Here is a 17886-nt window from a genome sequence, read left to right as displayed (position 1 = left end):
TTTCAACCCGAATTGTTAAATGGATCAGGTTCAGGTCAGGGGGTAGCTGACCCGAAATCAGCTGACCAGAACACGAACCCGACCCGACCTGATCCGATTGCCAGCCCTAAGGGCAGCCAGAAGTGGAAAACCAGACGGCAAAAGGTTCAGCCCCAGTCACCAGAGACGAACTCGTGAAATTCATGACAAGTTTCAAGGGTGAAATCAAGGAACTGATCAGTAAAATTCAGGCTGGCCCAAGCAAGGGTCAGTCGGCAAAGAAGACTCCGAGGAAGCCAGTCAAGGACAGACAACCATCTCCACATCCAAAGGAGAAGGCAGCCGCAACACTTGACTAGTCTAAGATACTTCTGCCACAGAAGGGTCCAAGGAGAACCCGCCGGCAGGATCAGCCGGGGGGTAGCAAGAAATCTACCTCGGACGCTCGAGAAATCATCGAGCGGAGGAGAAGTCAGCAGTTGTCTGAGTCAGCCTCTACTTCAAGCTTTCCAGACAGCTTCAAAAATACATCTGCAAGGAATACTTAATCCTTGCATGAGAGCCATACATGCGGTAATACCGTCCATTCTGGCCCTCAGCTGATTGGGAATGCACCGTATGTACCCCCTATGGTCTACGGTCAATATTCTCCCCATTTCATGCAGCCGACCCTCTTTGGGGGTCAAGCGGCATACAATGTCCAACCTGGCAGCTTCGTCTGCTCAAACTTGGTGAACAAACCTCTGTGTTCACCAAGGAGATAACCGAGGCGGCGCGGCCGTCCAAGGTTAAGAATGTGTTGGTTGGTGCCTATGACGGTACCACCAACCCGGAGGACCACCTCATGGCCTACACCAACCTTTTGCACATGCAGGGGTTGGAGGACGCCATGTGGTGTCGATGTTTCCCGGCTACATTGAAAGGCAAAGCCCAACAATGGTTTGGCAACCTACCAGCCGGATGTATTGACAGCTTCAGGAAGCTTACCTTCTTGTTTGCCTCCAACTTCTCGATGAACATCCCTGCCAAGAAAATGAGTCTTGACTTGAGCACTATCAAGCAGGGAGATAGAGAAGGGTTGCACTCCTACGTCAGGCGGTTCAACCTGGTGAGAATTCAGATACAGGGACTTTCTAACGAGGTAGCTTACACAGACTTCTTTAAGGGTCTGAAGGACGAGTCGACCTTTAAGTTCGACCTTGTCCGAAAGAGAGTTTTCACCCTTCAAGCGGCGTTGATGGAGGAGAAAAGCTTTATTCAAGCTACCGACCTCTGCTCGTCCAGTCATCAATCGGACTTCAAAAAGTCTAACAAACAAAAAGAGGGTCCGTCTGCTCAGCCGGCTCAGAAATCTAAAGAGAGCAAAAAGAGAAAAGAAGTTTGGGCGGTTGAAGAGCCTGACTAGCCGTCCAAAAAGAAAAAGAAAGAATTCAAACCGTATGTCTCACGGTATGAATTCAATAAAGACTGCAACACCATCTTCACAAAGGTGAAGGACCGACTGACTATTGAGAAGCCGAATCCGATGAATAGTTTCGTTTAGTCGCGGAACAAGAACAAGTATTGTTACTTCCATGAGGAAGTAGGCCATGACACTAACGACTTCTATAGCCTCAAGCGGACGTTGGACCGTCTGGCTGACAAGGGCTTGCTGAAGTCCAATGCTTGAAGTCCAAAGCGACTTCTAAGACGAATCTGGGACAGTCATCAAAGACTGCCCAGCCTGCTAGTAGCTCGGACACTGACAAGGATTCGGTCTACACTATAGCAGGCGGATTCGCATGCGGTGGCCCGACCATCCGGGGCACCAAGGATCATCTGAAGAAGATGATCCACTCGGTTGATGATGGACAGGCGTCTACTAGTGGAATATTTCCAGATGTACTCATCACCGAAAAGGATCGGGGAAAATTCCGCCGACCGCATAATGACCCGGTCGTCATTGAATGTAAAGTAGCCAACCAGCTGGTTGGTCGAATCCTTATCGACACGGGTAGCTCCTCTGATCTCATCAGCTACAAGTGTCTGTCTAAGCTCAACTACAAGCTTAGCAATCTGCGGGACGTCTCCCATCCACTAGTTGGCTTTGGTGGAGGGATCGTGCACTCAGTCGGGCATATTAATCTACCTATCCGGCGGGGCAGAAGGGGCAAGGGCGTCATATGGTCGTCCAGTTCCTGGTGGTCAAAGAGCTGATCACCTACAAAATAATTCTTGGTTGGCCCACTCTGAATGAGTGCAAGGCCGTCATTATCCCGGCTCTAATGCTTCTTAAGTATGAAAGGGATAATGGCTCTGTTGGTTCCCTTTACAGGGATCAGAAGACGGAAAGGGAGTGTTATCTCTCAGACGTCAAACCAACGGCTACTACAGCCGGTCAGCCGAAGGAGCCAATAGACCTGGAAGATGTCAAGGACCCTGATTCACCCCCACCAGCAGCCGGAAAGAAAAGAAAAGCTGATCAGCTGGTGGAGGTGAAGAAGGAGAAGAAATAGCAGTCACTGACCGGGGAACGGTTAGATGATCTCTGTCCCCAGCCGGCTGGCGAGCACATTGATATTCCTGTAGATGACAGCCGTCCAGAGCGAACTATTAAGGTGGGGACGGCTGCTTATGAAGAGTTGGGTGCAGACTTGCACATCCTACTAAGAGAATTCAAAGACATCTTTGCCTTTGAAGTGGAAGAGATGTCAGACATCAGCCCGAATCTTGTTGTCCACAAACTCGTCGTTGATCCAAAAAAGAAGCCTATCCGGCAAAAGAAAAGAAATCACGGCGAGGAGAAAAGTCAGGCGGCAGCTGCCGAGGTCAAAAAACTGTTAGACGCTGGGTTCATTCGGCCATGTAACTTCCTGGATTGGGTAGCTAATGTTGTGCTTGTAAAGAAGCCGAATGGTACTAATGGGCGTAAGAACGGTCGCACATTCCACACTCAATCAAACACATTTATTAACAAACACCTTACAAACCAAGCATAATGACAAGTAAGAGTTCGGTCCACAAGGAACGGGATATGGTTGCCAAAGATCTTAACACTTAAGCTAATTCGAAGTCAAAGGTGAATTGGGGTTCGTCAAGAAGACAAACAAACTATGGTTCTAAATCAATGGATTGAGGACACTAGGGAATGGGATCCACTCGACCAAGGCAAATAGACAAACGGGGAGTGAAATTGATGAGATATAGCAAGGACTATGTGTAAGATCAACCTCATGCAATTAGGAAACAACTCACACTACTAAACTTAGATTCCTCATTAGTTTAGCAATAGAAGGTACATAATCAAATTGCAATAAGTAATGCCATGCTTCATTCACATTTCCATGTCAAACTAAGCATATCGATCATGCTATCAAGCTCCTAAATCAAGGGTAGCTAATCCTATCATTTAAAAACTAACAAGCAATCTCATATAATCAATTTAATTGCAATACAAGCATCAATGCTTCTCCCACATTTGCATAATTAACCCAAAAGGTTGAGCTTCACCCAACCCCTAGCAAGTAGACTACTCACAACTCATATTTATCAACATGAAAACAAGAATTAGGGTTCTAACTTCTTCAATAATTGGGGAAAGATGATTAACAATTGAAATAACTATCATCCAATAACAAATTATCAAGAACTAAGAAGATTTAAATATCATGCAACAACAAATAAATCAGAAATTGAATGGAGAAAAGTAGAAGGAAGTTACTAATTGAGGCTTGAAATTGTTGAATACAAAGTGCCAATCTTGAGTATGAATCTTGAAACCAACTATTACAATGATTGAATTGATGAAAATTAAGCTAAATTAATTAAAAGGAATGTTTCAAACTAAGAGGAGTCTCTCAAAACTAGGCTTTATGTGTCTTTTTTCTAAAAGACCTAAAGGGGAAGTATTTATACTCCCCGAAACACATGGGAAGATCCGTCAAAAGAAAACGGATTCCCAGCGAGGAGCGCCCGCTCCACAATGAGGAGCGCCCGCTCCTTTCGGCTGCACGCCCTCTCCAGAATGCTTCAATGAAGGATCAAATTTGAAAGTGTCAGGGAGGAGCGCCCGCTCCTCACATGATGCACGCCCGCTCCCCTGTTCCAGCAGCATGGGCAGATTCAACTTCAAAGGGAGGAGCGCCCGCTCCTGGTGAGGAGCACGCCCGCTCCTAACAGTACCTGAACTTGGGCAGAATGTAGCTAGAGTCGAGGAGCGCCCGCTCCATGAGAGGTGCACGTCCAATCTTCAATCCTCTTGTCTTAAACACGATTCATGCACCGAAAGCTTGCCAAATTGAGTCCATAGACCTGCAAAACATGGACAAACACAAACCAAGAGGGGAAAACCGAGACAAAACATTTTCATTCAAAATTGGGATAGAAAGAGGGGAAATGATCGCAAAATCGGGTTTAAATTTACACAATAAGTGGTCAAATAAACCACTTATCAGGTACCTGGCGCATGTGTGTTGATTACACTGACTTAAACAAGGCATGTCCAAAGGGCAGTTACCCACTTCCAAAGATCGACAGTCTGGTCGATTCTACAGCCGGGCATGCCCTGATGTGTTTTATGGATGCCTATTCCGTCTTCCATCACATACCCCTGTGGAAAAAAAAATCAAAAGAAGAAGGCCTTCGTCATTGATCAGGGTTTATTCTGTTATACTGTGATGTCGTTTGGCTTGAAAAATGCGCCTGCTACTTTCCAACGGATGATTAATACAGTCTTCATTAATCAAATTGGGAGGAATGTAGAGGCGTATAATGATGACATGATAGTCAAATCCAAGCTACAGATGGATCACCTTGCTGATCTCCGAGAAACCTTCACCACACTCAGGCGGCATAAGGTCATGTTAAATCCCAAGAAATGTGTTTTTGGTGTTGAGTCTGGGAAGTTTCTCGAATTCGTGATTGATCAAAGGGGGATAGAGGCTAACCCCGAGAAGATACATGCGGTGATTGACATGAAGTCACCCCGCTCTATCAAGGAAGCTCAAAGGCTTACCGGTTGCTTGGCTGCATTTGGGAGATTCCTCAGCCGGTCAGGTGACAGATGTCTTTACTTCTTCCCAGCAATCAAGAAAAAGACTAGATTTGAATGGGGGGTGATGCTGAGGCGGCCTTTCAGAAATTAAAAGAGCATTTACACTCTTTGCCACGGCTGGTTATCCCTCTGCCAAACGAGACGCTATATATGTACTTAGCCATCTCAGATCATGCCCTCAGTGTCATTCTCCTTGCTGAGAGAGACGGTATTCAGCTCCCGGTCTATTTCATTAGCCATGTTCTCAAAAATGCTGAACTCCTGTACCCCGTGGTTGAAAAATTTGGCCTTGCTCTTTACATGGTTGTTAAGAAGTTGAAACCATACTTCTTGGCACATCCGGTGGTAATTTACATAGATCAACCACACAAGCGACCAATGACAACCCTGGAGTCATCCGATAGAATGGTCAAATGGGCTATTGAAATGCAAAGTCTTGAAATCACCTACGAACCAAGAAAGGCAGTGAAGGGTCAGGCGTTTGCCGACTTCATTGTCGAAATGACAAGGCCGGATGCTCCGGACAACCTTGATCAGGTTTGGAAGGTGTATGTAGACGGAAGCTCTACTATGAACGGCTGTGGTGCAGGCATAATCTCTCAATCCCGGGAAGGAGATAAATACGAATATGCACTACGATTCAAGTTCCAGGCCTCAAACAATGAGGCAGAATATGAAGCCTTGCTAGCCGGAATTCGTATGTGCAAGGCGGCAGGGGCAACTAAGATTGACGCCTGCTCGGACTCTTAATTGGTTGTTTGCCAATACCATGGTGAGTATGAAGCCACCCATCCGACAATGATCAAATATTTGCAGGCGGTCAAAACCGAAGCTGGGACACTTGAGGAATTTCATCTAAGACAAGTGCCCAGGTCGGAGAACAATCAGGCAGATGCTCTGTCAAAATTGGCGTCCTCCGCCTCCTGTGATACACCTCGGTCAGTCTTCTGGGAAGTCATGGAAAAAAGGAGTATATCTGATGAAGACCCCATTGGAGTACTTGACTGAAGCTCAACCTGGATGGATAGCATCTGGGCGTATTTGACAGACGGTAAGCTCCCTGATTCACCACAGGAGGCGGCCGTACTGAAGAAACGGGCAGCAAACTTTGAGATGAGACAAGGAGAGCTCTTCAAGGCGGGATTTTTGAAACCTCCATTGAAGTGTGTTACCCTAGAAAGGGAAAGGAAATTCTCGAAGTGTTGCACGCGGGATACTGCGCCTCGCCTGTAGGCGGCAGATCTTTGGCCGTCAGAGCCAGGCGACACTTTTTCTGGCCCATTCTTAAGTCAGACGCCATGGAGTTTGTGAAAAAATGCGACAAGTGTCAAAGATTTGGCAAATTAATCCATCGGTCGCCTACTGACCTGACGGCTATCCACAGCCCAATCCCGTTTGCTAAATGGGGCATGGACATTCTAGGTCCGTATACACCTTCTCCAGGCAAAAAGCGCTATATTTTGGTGGCTGTGGATTATTTCACCAAGTGGGTGGAAGCAGAGGCGGTCAAAGGCATCAAGACAAAAGATGTCATCTCCTTCATCTGGAAGAACATTATCACCCGATTCGGGGTACCTATGTCTTGGTGTTTGATAATGGTCCCCAGTTTGAGACGCCTCAGCTTAAGACTTGGTTGGGAGATTAAGGGATCTCACACTGTTTTGCATCAGTCGGCCGACCCCAAAAAACGGCCAAGTTTAAGCCTTCAACAAACTCATTTCAGACGGTATCAAAAAGAAAATTGAAAGAGCCGGTGGTTTATGGGCTGAAGAATTAATTCATGTTCTATGGGCCATTCGGACAACCGAAAAAGGGGCAACCGGTGAAACCCCGTTTCTCATGGTCTACGGTGCTGAATTCGTCTTGCCCATCGAGCATTATGAGCCGACTCTAAGAGTCATGCTATACGATGAAGAAGCAAACTGGGAGGCCATGCGGCTAGCATTGGACTCACTCCCGGAGCGCAGGGGAAATGCCGCCTTGCGTCATGAGATTTACCGTCTGCGAATGACTCGTGCTTATAACAAGAGAGTGCACAAACGTTCCTTGAAAGTTGGGGACTTTGTGTTACGAAAGATGGAGGCAACCGGTAGGGCCAATGAGCAAGGGAAGCTAACTCCTAATTGGGAAGGCCCATACCGGATCTATGATGAAGTAAGAGACGGCACCTACCGCTTGGAAACTCCAGACGGCAGGCGGGCCCCAGAACTTGGAATGTAGACAATCTGAAAAAGTACTACTTCTGAGACTTGTAAATTTTTGTAAATGAAAAGTCTATCAACGAATAAAGTTGCTTTTTTTTCCAAGCCATGTTATTTTGTTAAATATGCATGTGTAGTTCTTTATTCATCGCCTGTGTAACACACAGACGGACAAGCTAAGTCGAAGAACTTAGCAGCTATACAACCATGAGGCCAATGGCCGGATGATAACATGTTCGTCTGCTCCAATGAGTATGACGTCCGGGAACACCCATCCGGGTGGAAATCTTAATTATCTCGAATATATATATATACATGCGCAGCAATAAATTATCGTCTGTGTAAAACTCAGACGCACCAACTTAACAAACTACGAGGCCAATGGCCGGATATAAATTTATAAATTTGTCTGTTCCAACATGAGCATGACGTCCGACGACGCCCCTCCGGGTGCTATCGTCGCAGAGGGCATTCTATCGATTGTTCTACAAGCATATGCAGACAGCAAAGATTGAACGACCTAATTGGTCAACTCATAGTTGTCTGACCAAAATAGTCTAAAGAACAATAAAGCCTAAAACCGAATGTCAAGTGACATCAGCCGGTTGGTAATCAAAGTTCTGAGTTAGACTATTCGTCGAAATTGTACAAGTTTCCCCAGTGGGTCAAGTTGACAAGTGCAATGGATTATAGGTACCTCAGACGGCCTTTAAACTATCTGTGGACCATGTGTCCCTTGATTCATTGACTGTCAGACGGATTATATGTCCCCTGCTTCATCATCCATCAGGTGGACCATGTGTTCCTTCCCTATCCCAAGAAATTGTAATCGAATTTCAAATGCACCAGGCGGTGGGTTAAAGCTATTAATTAATTCCCCAGCTGGGTAAGACGACTACATATTGGTTTCATGACAGATGTGCGCTTGGTTTGGGGCAATCACTATTGTGATTGATTGACTTAGGAACATTCCATACTCCTCAAAGTATCAAAACTTCTCAAGTCAATCAATCATAGTACTGAAACCAACCACACAACCGTCAGGGGCAAGAGTAGCCGGTGTACTGTGATCGCGGGTAAGAGTAGGTCGTTGGGACTACTAACCCTAACCAAATTAGAAATTTATAATACCTAAACTCTTCACTAAACTAGTTAGTGGCAAGTAAAGGGTCGAACCACGAAGACTAAGTTTATCGATGTATGCTAATTAGACTACTAGGAAAGGTTATGAGATAGAGAGAGGAACATCTAAACACTACTTAGAACAAGCAACTAAAACTAGGGAAATTGGAATCCAATTACACCAATGCATTCAACAACATCATATAATTAGATGAAAATGACCTCAATTAGGAACGATTAACAAAATTAACTCACTCTCGCGCAATTAAGCATGTTAATTATCCTACTAAACTAATTCACTCTCGTGCAACTAGCCTAGCAAAGGTATGGAAGAATTAAGGGCTCTCAAACAACTCACTTTCGCACAATTGATTGAAAGCACAATTAAGAACATAGAATCAATTAGCTAGAAAGATTCTAATCCATAGAAGCATCATCCATACACAATAATCAAGTATCAATCACAAATAATCATTCAATTTATCAATATAATTTTCATCCAATTCCCTAGAACAAAATCTAAGCTAACATGATAAATAAGAACATGAATAGCAAAGTAAAACTAGAATTAAACTATTAAACTAATTATCAACTCTAATAAATAAACAAATAAACAAAAACAAGAAATAAATAAAAGCAATAAAGATGAGAGAAAGATAGAAATGCTCATTGAATATATGAGAAGAGATTCCACAATTAGCTTCTTCAACCTCCCAAAAACTCCATGAAAAATCCAAGCTTTCTCTCTCTAAAACTACTCCTAAACTAGAGAGAGGAACTAATCTAACCCTAAGAGAGAGAGAAAATAATATGAGACTAAACTAAACTAAGGTGAATAATTGTTGAGAGAGTATTAAACCCCAAAGGGTATTTATATTACAAGTTAATAAAACAAAAGAAAAAGAAAACTAATTAAAATAATTAAGTAACAAAACTAAAATAAAATAAAATAAAATAAAATAAAATAAAAGTAAAAAGGAAAAAGAAATAAAAAAGAAAACAAAAAATAGAACCAAACCCACCCAAAATAAATCAGACCCCCGAATTCCACCTTCTTCATTTGTTGTTGCTTCAATGGGAATAATCCCATGCTTCACGCACCATCAAGCTCCATCATCAATCATCATCATCAAATCGTCACCGCTCATTCATCATCTATCAACAAGCATCAAATCAAGACCGTCGATCTCCATTAATAATCACGCGCAAAGCTCGTGATATGGTTTTCACACACCCCGAAGAACGCGCCCGCGGTGGCCTGAGCCGCGTCTTCTCCCAGGCATCTCCTTGGCATCTCCCGCATCAAATGTTAAGCTCCAAAATACTGTATCCGCGCCCGCGTTGGAAGAACAACGATCAAATTGGGGCTGTTTTGTGGCGGTTTGCTAATGGAATTCGGGGCTGCTATGTGCGTGGTAGGGAGCTGTTGTTTAGGTGTAAAGGAGGAGGCAAATTGGAAGCAATTTGGGGCTGCTCTGTTGCGTGGCTTTGAGGGAGTTGGTCTGGTGGTTCAGGGGGTCGAATTGGTGGCGAAGGTGCTGTGAGTTTCGAGTTGGTGTGAGAATAGGGGGTAGTGGTGGCTGTGATTGCGGTGGCTGGGAGTTGCGTGGGAGGTGTTGGTGGTCGTGGTTTTGGTGTTGCGAGGTTGTGATTGGTGGCTGCTGCGGAGCTGCTATGTGCGGGTGGTGGTTTATTGTTGTTGTTTGGTCGTGAATTGGGAGCTGGTGTTTATTGGGTTAATTGGTGATGGTGAAGCGGGGGTAATGAGATTTGGGGCTGATTGGGATGAAAGGAGGAGCTGGGGAGATGGTGAGGAGTGTGTGGTGGAGGTTAAGAATATGTGTGGTGTAGGATATGTGATGGAGTGGTGATGGATAAGAGTGCAGCAACTTGAGGCTTGGAAGCTTGATGCTGTACATTTGACTCGAACTCGAGATTTCGAACTTGATTTGATCATGAAAATCGAGCATCAACCCGAACACACCTACAACCAAGAATAAATACGAGGGTAGGATATAAAATAATAAAATAAAACGAAGTAAAAAAAAAAGGTTAAACTAAAATAAAATAAGAAAACGAGATAAAAGAGAAATTATTAACTAAAAATACGAAAATAAACTAAAAACTAATAAAAAAGCAAAAAATACTCAAAATAAAGATCAAATAAGGAATATAAGAAAAATAGAGAAATAAAGCCTAAAACTAAGGAAAATTATTATAAACTAAACCGAAAAATAAGCATAAAAATACCCTAAAAATGACATAAAAGTCACTTATCATACTGACTGCAACAGTTTTTAATTTCTCCCCGAATGATGATCCGGTTAACAATCTTTGCTTCCCACGGCTCTTTGCTCCCCGGATGATGCATGCTTTTACCAAGTTAGGCAATTTCAGGCATACATAAGCAAATTTAAAGAGCAAATTTCAAAGCATAAAAACACAAAGCAAACCGACTCAGTCGGCATTTTCATAAATAAACCCGGCTACAAAGAGCCGTGGGAAGCATAGATTGTTAACCGGATCATCATCCGGGGAGAAATTAAAAATTGTTGATTCACATGATACTCGGCACGCAGGCTGGAATAAGCTAAATTGGCATACTGCCGCTGAAGACTAAGACTGGGCCGCCTGGTCTTGATCCGTCTTGTTCTGGGCCGCCTGGTCCTTGTCAGATTGGAGATCAATTGCCTCTCCATCTTTGGGAAGCTCCTGGCCAGCTCCTCAAGCTCAGTGTTTTCCCAGGCCTCAAAGGACTCAGGCTCCGGCTCCCCTTTCTCTCTCCTATACATAAGATCCTCAACATATTGGAAAGCCAGAGACCAGTGGCCATAATGCTTGTTTGGGTAGAGCGCATTCCAGGAAATCTTCATCCGGATGTCAGAGTCCTCTTCATTCTCAGCAACTAGACGGTTTTGCTCCGCCTCGATAGTTGCTTTGAGGTTCTTTTGGACCTTCCCCGCATCCTTTTTCAAGCGCTCTACCTCCGCCTTTAGATCAGCATTCTCCTGGGCGACGCCTTGCAAGGCCTTGAGGTCGTTCTGTGCCTTCTTGAGGTCAGACTCAGCCGTCTTGGCCTTCTCCTTGGCCTCATTCAAAGCTGTAGCCATACCTCTGATTTGATCCGCCTGTTGCATTAAGACGGCTTTAGTTTTAAGATCATTAATAGTGCATTGATATTCAGCAACATCCTGAGAATCCCTAGCCGATCTAGCGGCTCTTTTTACCTCCTCCTTTGGGTGTACGGCCGCTTGAGCCCATCAACCCTGAGCATGGCCTGTAGACACAAACGGTGTGAACCATGCGGGGTAAAATTATACTTGCTATTTCACATAAAGGAATTAAACATACCTCAGACAGGAGTGCAGTGATCCGTTCAACATTGAACGTCTCAATGTCAGGGATGGCATCCTTCTCCTTCTTGGGGACGGCCGCCAGCATGGCCTTGGCATGCGCATGCACGTCCGGCCACCGGGAAGATTGATCTGCACCATATGTGAAAGGGGGTGAGTGAGCTATATAGGCGGCACCAGTTTAATGCTGGCTGTCTGACGAAGAGGTCTGTTGGGAGTGAGATTTCACTCGCAAGGGCCATCCCATCTTAGGCGGAGATGCGAAAGGATTATATGTACCTTCAGAAGTCTGTGGGATTGCACTACCCACAGGCGCAGAAAGACCGGATGGGCCCAAGTCAAAGCCCATTCTGAAGCCTCCAATGGTCACGCTTTTCCCTCCGACGGTCAAGCGGTGTTTTCCAGAAGAGCCTTCGGGGCCCGTCTTACCAGAAGCTTCCTTGGCAAACTTTGCAGGCTTGGTTGGAGTGGAGGCGGTGTCGTCTCGTACCTAGGAGCCTCCTTATCCTGCAAGTAAAGCTGTGTTAGGGCATACAATCGGTTTGGAAATATACACTTTGGAAACATTGTGCTTAGTCCGCAGGCGGACAAGAACGCCTCATCTCTAAACCATGCGCACATGGGAATCCAATTATTGGGAAACTTTATTACGTCCCCGGTTGACAGAGTCTCGGGCCTAAGTTCAAAGAACTTGGTTTCCATTATTCGATCTAAGTCATCCCCTGGGATCCGGGGAAGAGCGCATTTCCTACCCAGAAGGTCGGGCTTTTTATGATACCGGCGCAGCTCCCGGTTCTCTCGTTGTGTGGGGGCAGACAGCAAATAGAAACGGTTTTCCAGCCGTCATATTTGGACACCTTGTCCAAAGTCATTTGATATTGAGGAAGTTTGGTCAATGTGTACCACGCCCTCCAACCGCATGGGCTCCTGCTGAGATAATGCATATTAGCAAATACCTCCCAGCCGGGGTTCAGGCCCTGCATTTCACAGGCAGCGATATAGCCCAGAATGTTAGCCCATGAGTTTGGGGTTAACTGCCAGGCGCCTAGGCCATAACCTCTAAGTATGGCCTTCACTACATCATGAAGTGGGAACCGGAGACCAGTTAGAAACGCCGCCTCATAACAGCCAAAATAAGCATTTGCATTATGTTGGTCATCCTCCTAAGAAATGGTGCCCAGCTCAGGTGGCACCCGGATGGTATATCCTCTACCTAAGGGCCGCTTATGAACAAAGTTTTCAATGCCTTGTATCATGGCCCTCCTGTCTTTGGCAGAGATGTGGATGTTAAATTGGTCATCCTTGACCTCCCATCTTTTCCTCTCCTCAGCCTCGCTATCCTCAAGCGGGGAAAGAGGAGCATCACTGTCGTCCTCAAAGCTAGACCCTGAGGCGGAACCTTCCCCGGATAACCCTGAGCTTGATGCAAACTCTCCCCCGTCTTTATCTTTGGGACCAGCCTCGTCAAGATTCATCAGGGAGACGGTTTCCTCACCGTCTCTACCCTCAAGTTCATCTAAAATTGAGTCACTAGGGGTCCTAGGGATCCCAGACAGGGAGTATTCTCCCGAATCTTCGTTCACCTCTGCTCCCTCAACCAGGGTTGTTTCACTGGACGGCACTTCTAATGTACCGTCTCTTCGACGCCGTCTGGAGGCTGTTTGTTTAATTCTAGCCATCGTGTCCTGCATAGACACATAGATGGTCGGTTGGGGAGATGAATAAAATTGCTCCATGCACCCAAATCTAGCACTCCCAGTTCTAGACTCAGCCGTGCCAAGAGACCGGTTGACTGCTGACCTAGGTCGTGCCGTGTGTGTTAGTGATGAGTCCATTTATTGAATAAAACGATACAAATGAAAAGAATGAGCTGAAGGGGATAGAGACGATACCTTACTTTGTCTCTGAAAGGGGGAAAGCGAAAATGGCCGGCTGTGATATGCTGGTGAAGACGATCTTGCTTGTGTGGGGCACAGACGGTAGTCTAACCGGCTGGGGCAGGCGGAAAAGAAGCAAAAGTTTGTGTTCACACGCAGACGGAAGTCAGACTTTCTCTCTCTAGAAGATTTTGGAAACGTCCAAAATAAGAGGGGTGAAATATGTATTTATAGAGGGGTAAAAGCAGGGGTAATCTTGTAATTTTCCCCGGAATGTGAAAAGTTAAAACTTTCACAATAAAAAATAAGAAATAAAAAATTTTCTTTTTGGCTGAGTGATACATGTCACAGATGCCACGTGGCGCGCCATGTCACATCTGTGAGGGGTAAATGTTTTGGGTAATTTTACCCTTGCCACGTGGGCCAATCAACGCGTGACACGTGGCAGACTCATATTGGTCCCAGTGGGATTATCTCCATTTGACACGTGCCTTTCCTAGAACTTGGGAGAAAAAGCAGCCTTCAGGGCCCAAGTCCCGAAAAAGTCGCAATGCGACGCAGCCCATCAACGAGTAGGTCAAGATGACCTAATTAAGGGCACATTTCCCAATGACCCTATAAATAGGGGGATTTCTCCCATTTTGGGGGCATCTACAATTTATTACAACCGACCCTACATTCTCTTACATCGGAGAAAACACCTGATCTCGGAATCCGAGAATATCTCACTTTTACGTTTTCCCGCACTTTTTACTCACTCCCACACGTTCTAACTTGACCGTCGGAGGCGGAGCTCCTACCAACCGTAGTATTCGTTATTTTGTAGGTACAGACCGCGCCGGATCAGTCTTCAAGCTGTAACTCTCCCGAGGGACTTAAAACACCCCCAAAACAAATACTGTATGAGATGTAAAGACACATGATAAGTCTACCTTTTCATTTCAAGCTGTAGGTATACATAAAAGAGGAGGCCCAGGTTTGTGAGTGTTTATCACAGTGATAAACGTTTTTTGTTTATCTCAATGGCAAATTTGTGACTATACCCCTAGGTTTCTGTGCCAACTCAATAAAAAGAATAATTAATTAAAAAGAATAGAAATTACATATTCCTTGTGAACTCACGCCGTTAACATACTGTGGAGTTGATGATTCTTTCTCTCACCTAATCACCTTCCCTCCATGGCGACCATTATATCTTATGGAGAAAGCTTAATATAATGCAGAAATAAGAATTAGATGATCATCAGGAACAAAAATAGAATTGGGGAAAAACGGAGTAAAGACAGGAGTGTGAAACAAAGAGGAAAGAAAAGAAAACATGAAAAGAACTACTGCCATGAAAGAAGACAGCAAAAGCAAGACTTAATCTTCTATGTTTTCTCAATAGATGTGAGTAGGGCTGGCAAACAGGTCGAGTCGGGTCGGGTTCAGGTCGACCTGTTTACATAAACAGGTCAGGACCCCCCAACCTGAACCCGACCTGTTTATTTAAACAGGTCAAAAAATCAGACCTGAACCCAACCTGATTATAAAAAAGGTTGACCTGAACCCGACCTGCTTAACCTGAATTTTTTTTTTTTTAAATAAAAACCTGTAATTTCTTTAACCTGTCACATTCAAGTATTCAACAACATAATTCAAGCAAACATATTGCCATAATTTCCATTGCCACTTCAAAATCAAAGCAAGTCCTGCTGCTGCATTGTTCATACACTCATAACAGCAATTAGAAACCAACAAGTCCAAAATACTTCCAAGAGTTACATATCCAAAATACTTCCAAGTAGGCAAATAAAAGTTCAAGCTAGAAAACCAAACACATGTCCAAAATTACAGTTCAAACAACTAATTCTAGAAGAAATTAACTACAAATCAGGTTTGACTCCCCATGGCTGCTGGACTTTGAGGTGCACTTTCTGGAGGACTTGGTGTATTACCCGCATCATCGTTGACTTTCAATGACATAATTTTTCCACAAAGATCTTGCAATTGCGGATCCATATTAGCTACAACCAAAAGAATATATACAAAATTAATTTCAGCCTTAAGCATAAATAAAATAGTACACAAAAGAAACAGATAAATGTAATTATTAATACATAAACTATTTTCATACCTTCACCAAAAGTCCAATCTTTGAGGCAAATGATAGCTTCTGCTGTGTCAGGTTTCAACGAGCTTCTATAACAGTCCAAAACTCGATTCTGAAGCTACTGTTGAAATAGGGATTGCAAGGATGGCCCATGCCATCTTTGAAAGAAATGGATACCTCACAGCATTTGTTTTCCAATGATATAGGATATTTATGTTGGTTGCACGAGGAATCAATGGCTCTTCCAAATACATTTGCAAGTCAGATTTAGCAGCAACATGTGATTTGCTAGAAGAGAAGTTATCAAAGTCCTAAAAGATATTCAAAAAAAAAAATTACCAATAAAGCATACAAAAAAACAGAATTTAAAAAGCTAATTATCAAACAAAAAGTGAAGTGTTAAGAGTTACCATCATAAAAGAATCAGATGCCACATCAACTTGCCCTTCATTAGGCTGTCTAGAAGAAGAACGACGCCTTGATGATGGTGTTGTTGTAATAGACTCAGTCACATAAGCAGCATACAGATAATCCAACCTTTCCTTGAACTTAACTAACTCATTAGTACCCTCTATTTCCCCATACACCTTCTTAAAAGCCCACTCCACAAACTCATACTTAAATCGAGGGTCTAAAACAACAGCCACATCCATAATTATGCTAAAGTTGGTCCAATATTTAGCAAATTTCTCATTCATTCTTGCAACCATCTTATGCATGAAGTTATCAGAATTTTCAAGTTCCTCTTTCAAGAGCAAACGGATTTTCTAACACATTTGGGAAGTATAAATTAGCGGTAGGATAATTAGTACCCGAAAAAACATTTGTCACATCAAAAAAGACCTTCAAAAATTTGAATAACTTCTCTACTCTCCCCCACTCCTCATTAGTTGGACAATGAATATAATTTGCATCAACCTTTTGAAAATGAAGAAAAGCCTTTTTGTAGTACAAAAACTCTAACATCAAATAGGTTGAGTTCCATCTAGTAGGGACATCTTGTCTCAATCCTCTACTTGAATCTAGTTCAACATGTGCCACACAAGTCAAAAAATGCTGCTTCCTAGCCTGAGATCCTTTACAATACTTCACAGTTTCTCTCACCTTAATAACAGCCTCATTAATTTCTTTTAACCCATCTTGAACAATTAAGTTTAGGATATGTGCACAACACCTCACATGGAAATAATCCCCCCCACATACCAAATCAAGTTCATTTTTAATTACATCAGCAATTAGAGGAAGCATTATCAAGAGTAATACACATGATTTTCTTTTGGATACCCCAATCTTTAAGCAAATCATAAACATGGTCAGACATATGAACACCGGTGTGAGGTGAAGGCAAAAAACGAAAATTCAGAATTCTTTTTTGCAAAGTCCATTGATTATCCACAAAATGGGCAGTTAAAGACATGTAACCATCGGTAGTAATTGAAGTCCAACAGTCAAATGTAAGAGAAATCCTACCCCGAATTACACTCAACTCCTCCTTAAGTTTCTCTTTTTCCCTCTTAAACATTTTCAGAACATCACCCTTCAAAGTATTACGAGACACAAGTTTAACTTCAGGATTTATGTAATTAATCAACTTCCTAACAGCACTATATTCAGCAAACTGAAAAGGCAAATCATGTTTCACCACAGCAATAGACAACATATCACGAAAAATATCATAATCAATAGTAGGAAGCCTATTCATCATAGAACCAGAAGTGCTTGAATCAATAATCATCTGACCTACATCTTTAAAGGTCCTTTTTTTACATTTCTTAATGTGGCGTTTCAAATTACCAGTTCCTTGCCTACTATCAGCATTATATTTCTGGCCACATTTTTTACACTTGCAAAGGATATTACCTTGTTCATCAAGAAATTCAAAATTTGCCCACACATCTGAAGTGAGCTTTCGTTGGCGCTTGAAATGAATGTCGGGCTTATTCAGCGAGGTGCCATTAGAGTTTTTCTTCTTTGATTCCGTTAGATGAGAATCAGTAACTTCATCATCTGATTCAGAATCCGGAAGATCAATGGGTTTAGCAGGATTAGGGCTATCAGCCATCTGTGATTAGGAATAAATCAAATAAAGAATCAAACTCATGACAAATGCAGACTTAGAATCACATAATCAGATGAAGAAATCAAGTAAATTCGCATAACCTCACTCATAAACTCGTGAAAAACAGAGGTATGAACAAGTAATCAGATTAAATCTCCCTCATAAACAAGT

General features: G+C 43.4%; 1 protein-coding gene across 1 annotated transcript; it reads right to left on the bottom strand.

The window, feature by feature from the left end:
- Positions 1 to 15274: 15274 nt before the first annotated feature.
- LOC145594837 (zinc finger BED domain-containing protein RICESLEEPER 1-like) lies at positions 15275 to 16674 on the bottom strand. The gene is made up of 3 exons (XM_081651176.1): positions 16067 to 16674; positions 15681 to 15967; positions 15275 to 15570 (listed from the first exon to the last, which is right to left on the bottom strand). The coding sequence occupies exons 1-2, from the start codon at positions 16373 to 16375 to the stop codon at positions 15746 to 15748; spliced, it is 531 nt and encodes a 176-aa protein (XP_081507302.1). The 5' UTR covers positions 16376 to 16674; the 3' UTR covers positions 15275 to 15570; positions 15681 to 15745.
- Between the last annotated feature and the right edge of the window lie 1212 nt (positions 16675 to 17886).

This window comes from Chenopodium album, chromosome 19 (genome assembly GCF_948465745.1).
Source record: "Chenopodium album chromosome 19, dcCheAlbu1.1, whole genome shotgun sequence".
In the NCBI taxonomy this organism is placed as follows: domain Eukaryota; kingdom Viridiplantae; phylum Streptophyta; class Magnoliopsida; order Caryophyllales; family Amaranthaceae; genus Chenopodium; species Chenopodium album.
The sequence above is the reverse complement of the archived record's forward strand: the minus strand, read 5'-3'. Positions and strand labels throughout refer to the sequence as shown.

What these genes read in the sequence shown, in the direction of transcription:
- LOC145594837 (XM_081651176.1), bottom strand. Translation starts at nt 16,375, where the DNA reads ATGCATAAGATGGTTGCAAGAATGAATGAGAAATTTGCTAAATATTGG. An exon ending in CATCTGATTCTTTTATGATG is followed by an intron (nt 15,968 to 16,066) that starts GTAACTCTTAAC and finishes AATATCTTTTAG; the next exon opens with GACTTTGATAACTTCTCTTC.